The sequence below is a fragment of the Habropoda laboriosa genome, unplaced genomic scaffold (assembly GCF_001263275.1).
Source record: "Habropoda laboriosa isolate 0110345459 unplaced genomic scaffold, ASM126327v1 scaffold155, whole genome shotgun sequence".
NCBI lineage: Eukaryota > Metazoa > Arthropoda > Insecta > Hymenoptera > Apidae > Habropoda > Habropoda laboriosa.
Window position 1 is genome coordinate 187932 of NW_017100290.1, and position 5047 is coordinate 192978.

General features: G+C 28.4%; 1 protein-coding gene across 1 annotated transcript; it reads right to left on the reverse strand.

Annotated features, from left to right (window-relative positions):
* Positions 1–2695: 2695 nt before the first annotated feature.
* LOC108573805 (translationally-controlled tumor protein homolog) lies at positions 2696–4764 on the reverse strand. The gene is made up of 5 exons (XM_017936281.1): positions 4680–4764; positions 4057–4127; positions 3774–3961; positions 3436–3705; positions 2696–3126 (listed from the first exon to the last, which is right to left on the reverse strand). Exons 1-4 carry the CDS (start codon positions 4705–4707, stop codon positions 3474–3476), a joined length of 519 nt encoding a protein of 172 aa, XP_017791770.1. The 5' UTR covers positions 4708–4764; the 3' UTR covers positions 2696–3126; positions 3436–3473.
* Positions 4765–5047: the final 283 nt, after the last annotated feature.

Sequence of the window (5047 nt, forward strand, 5' to 3'; positions counted from 1 at the left end):
ATACCATGAGAAAAAAAACATTATTAAATTCCCGATTTTTTTTGTAACATTACTGGAGTTGCTATTCATTTCAGACGCCTGGTATATATTATTGTTTTCTATATATTACTCTCGTGCGACAACACTGAAACGCAGGATAAACTTTCAATAGTTACTCGATCCAATTTCAACCATTCTAAATGATTTCTGAAGCAAATTCAAGCCAAATAACGTAATTTATATATGTTTTATATAGGATAATAGGAGAATTGTATTACCATTTTGTAATGTCAATTTCCTTGGTGTTTTCTTCAGGATGATGTTCTCTTTCTTTACATTCATACTGAAAATATACATCTCGACCAAAATTACCTCTGAATGAAACGCATTTTGCGGTCACCTCATCTAATTCCTCAATACGGTGAATGAAGTTTCATATAAATATATAAATGTTAAAATGATGATATCTATACATACATAATAATATATGAATATATAAACAGAACTCTTTCGCAAATAATAATTGAGAACCTCAGTAGTGGTCAGTAGAGTCACAAAGATAATGGCAGAAATTAAAATGTCCTATGATCAGACATATTTAAGGTAAGAGGATTCAAGAGTATGAATTTTTTAATGTATTTAAAAGAAAGGAAAAAAAACAAATTTTATTAAATAACAGCATGCTTCTAGAATGGAGCGATATTACGAGAACTGAATTGTGTACACGATTGTAATCAATGTAAACTTAATGCTTTTGCCATATTTCTTTGAACTATCATAGAAATGGTACGATGCTCAAATTGTATGTAGTAACGTTTTACTTAGTAACAGTGTCCTAGAATGAAAGAATGCGGTGCGTTGTAAACTTTCTGTACAATCAAGTGCATTAAAGTAAACGAGGGAGAGAAATTTTACTTTACACAAATATATATTTTTCGTTCTCATTTGGTACTTACAAAATTCTACATTATATATATGTGTCTAATTGTTTAGATATGTAATAGTACGCAGCCATGGTCTATATTTTATACTTTTATATTTTTCGTGTACTAAAACGGGGAAGAATGTTATTATTGCATTGAAATTTTTATGATATTCAATTGTAGTTCCATGGTAGTACTGAAAAGATTCCACGCACCCATTCTATATAGATCAGTACAAATAAGTTTAATATTAATAGTAATAACGAATAAAAATAATTGTTTAACCTTACCGAATGTGTAAGGTACATCCCACTTAAAACAGTAGCAATTGTCCTACTAAATACTGTACCTTTGATGAACTAAGCTAAAAAGCCAGAGTACTAAAAGAAAAAAAAAGAAATCCTTCTGTGTGTATAAATGTCATAAACTTTTATGTATCAATGAATGCTATATATATATATTAATAACAAATTAACTCACACGACTGCCATTACAATTAACTATTTTTTGGAATATTAGCATGGCCCAATATTCCATGTTTCATCTTTCTTCCTTCACGTTGAAAAAGAAGAAGTCTTACGAAATTGTTGTACCATTTTATTGAGTAGATTTTTATAATTTTGATTGTAAATCAATGAATCACCATTGCGCAAGACTTGTAATTTTAAGAATTTTAATAGACAGGAAGTTTATGATCAATATTCGAAAACACAGAAATCATAAATTAATATATCAATAGCTCTCTAACGTGATATTCCATTTCAGATAATTATTGTATTAACAGCTTAAAGGTATTTGTGAATATCAATTTTATTTCGTATATCGATAAAGCAATTTACAGTATCAAAATCGGGGATGTTAAATTGTTTCATGTTGTTTTCAATGTGTTGTTTGAAATTGATACTAATTCATCTTATCGCTTAGTAATTAAATAACACTATGGTTGTGCTCGATAATTAAAGCAATGTCTTTATGTGCATATACGAACGCGAACACGTATGTACATAATGTTGCATATTTTGTTTGTACACCATGTGCAACATGCATGTACGTATATCTTTGCAGTTCAATTTACTGTCTTTAAGCTGTAGCCATCGTTTTTCAACTTGTTAAAGCGATGATTAATTCGCGTATCTGCTAAACTTTTGTTTACTAAACGTATGTATATCTATATGTATACGTTTACGATTGTGTACATACGTGCATACATATGAATTATTACTACATTATTAAGATACGCTTTTGTATGTGTAAACATAACACTGTTTCAGGTAATGGCACATAAAAACGTATTGGAATGTGAAGAATTCTACATTGGATTGGTAACTGTTTTATAACGAATAAGAGTAATATATTCACAAAAGGATGCGTAATGATGATGATGACGATGATAATGATGATGGATATATAAATTATATAAACATAGAAAAGAAAGAATGTAAGAGAGAATGTGACAGTGACAGAGCGAGGTTGTTAGTGGAAAAGATGCGAACAAGTCATATTATGAATGTACTTGCAAAATAATATGGCTAATAACAATCCTTGAGTAAAGAAATATAATGTACGGTCTTGCGCCAAGAGATAAATCGTCTATTCTGACTTATCTAAATATAATATTTTTATGAAGCGAAATATTTGTTTGATTTATTATGCACCCATTTTTATAAAGTTTGAACAATCGTTCATAATACTATCAGTATAAAAACTGATATAATTTATAAATGACAGAAATAATTCCTAATAAAAAGATAAATCACGAGCAATACTTATGAAAACATTTTTATTCGTGATGGGCATTATACAGAGTATGTTTCAGACGTAATTGTTATTCACGGACATTCTTGATGTTAACAATAATTAGATATATATTTTGATATTTCCATCGCTGCAGACTTCTTTCTCCATCTTCCATTTTTCGAATCATAAATTAAATACGCCAATAAACGTTGATTAAAAAAAAAATAATAGAAAATAATATTACAAACACCACAGCGAAATCAGACACAGATGATACGTTGAAGGGATAATGTGCCTTATATTTTTCCCTTCAGTTGCACTGTATGTACATTTATCATTTTTTTTTTTCTTTTTTCTGATACTGTCATCAATTGTTTAAACCAATAAGTTAATTCCATCGTAAAATGAGTTTGGAAGTAAAATCGTGTTTTTCTTTAACTAAATTTCACCATTTTTTAGTATGTGTACAGTCTTGATTCGAGTTTATCTGAAAAAACGTACAAAAATAAATTAAATTTACTTTTGTCATGTAATTCATTAATGTGTTTAATAATTAAATATTTTGTTAGAGTGTCTGGCGATACAATAGCCGCTATGTCGAAAAAGCGTATCAAAGCGGGAATCTAGTTACCAACTTTATCTTACATGATTGTGCAATGCCTAATACAAGTAATCTAAGTACAAGGCATGAATTTACATGTACATATTTAATTTTGTGTTTGTATATTATTAATTAACATGCTATACTATCAAACAGTACTACAATTGGCATGCAAATAACAAATATAAAACTCACAATATTTTTTCTACAGTTTCTTGAATACCTAAAATTATTTAGAACTTTTGTTCTTCAAGACCATGCTTGAAAAACATAAGTACAGGCACAGATTCACCATCAATGTCACGGTACTCCATTAATGCAATAATGCCATCAACATCCATAGATTCGCCGGTGAAAAATTGCAGGTCCTTAAAACGACTTAATATGTCTTTCATTACTTTATTGGTGTTTGTTTTGAATACTTCCACTTGATCAGGAGAGGTCTCTTCCAACTTTGCTACTAGACTGATAAAAATATGATAATTAGTAAAATTATTCTGTGATAGTATTTTAAAAAAAAATTAAATATTTACCTTTTCATATAATTCTTCAAATATGAGGTATACTGTTTTTTGTCTGCAAATATAAAAGTTTCTTGAAGCCTATGATTCATTACTACATCAACACCACTCTGCACTACTTCTTCTGTTGTTTCAGAAGGTTCATCAGCAAGTGGATTAAATCCAGCAATATCGATGTCACCTGATTTACGAGTGATCAGCTAATGATAAAAAAGGAAATATCACTCAGACTTCCAATACTAAAATCTTGAAATGTATTATTTTCATATAATTTTAAAATAATATACATATGTACCTTGCCATATACTTCATACAGAACATCATCCACCAATTTTATTTTGTAGCTGTCTGAGAACATCTCATCACCTATAATAAAATAATTAAGTTAAATAATAAATTTTAAAGCTGTAAAATGAAGTATGTAATTCCATAATTTGTTTTAGAATTTAACCTCGTAAACTTTAAATCAAATTTTGATAAATTGTTTAATTTATGATTAAACATTTTTAATTTCTATAAACCGGTATTCTGGGATTGTAAATTTTCGGTGTTGGGATAGTATTTTAGTTTAGTTCACATTGTTTGTCTTAATTTCTATAAATAAGTGTTTATTTATTTCATTATTGCTAAAGAGTCATTTCGAACATATGGAGAGGTTATAAACTAAAATAATAAATATTTAAACAGTGCAGCACTTCTATAATACTATAAGATATGCATATATTTTTATGCGTTTAAACTATTAAAATTATAGTGATGTGATATTTTATAGTTATTACTGTCGAAGTTTCGGTCCGCATGATAGAAACGTCACTGTAAAATCGTCTCTGACTAAGCATATTTTATTTCCTAATATAACAAAAAATTAGAAAAATATTAATTGTACATGTTATTTAAGGATATTCTAAATTTACATACCAGTGAAAATATCCTTGTAGACCTTCATATTTGAAGATGGAGAAAGATTTAATTGCAGCTAAACTAAATAAGGCTCAGTCACCCTAAAAGAGCGAACCGGAAGGGAGCGTAATATTCGAAGAAGCAGCCAACTTCGCTGCATTCTTCTACCTCTGCATACTTACCAACATTAGCAGCTAAAATTATTATACATTAAATTTAAATATATTTCATTATTTTATGCACGTAAATAAATAGATTTGTTAATTATTTACATATGTATTTTATTACAATTAGGGATATGCAGTCCATAATAATATATGCTATATTCTTTCAATTTTCAGAAGATAAAGTTCCTCTCTTGTAATGGATACATATCAAGATATATA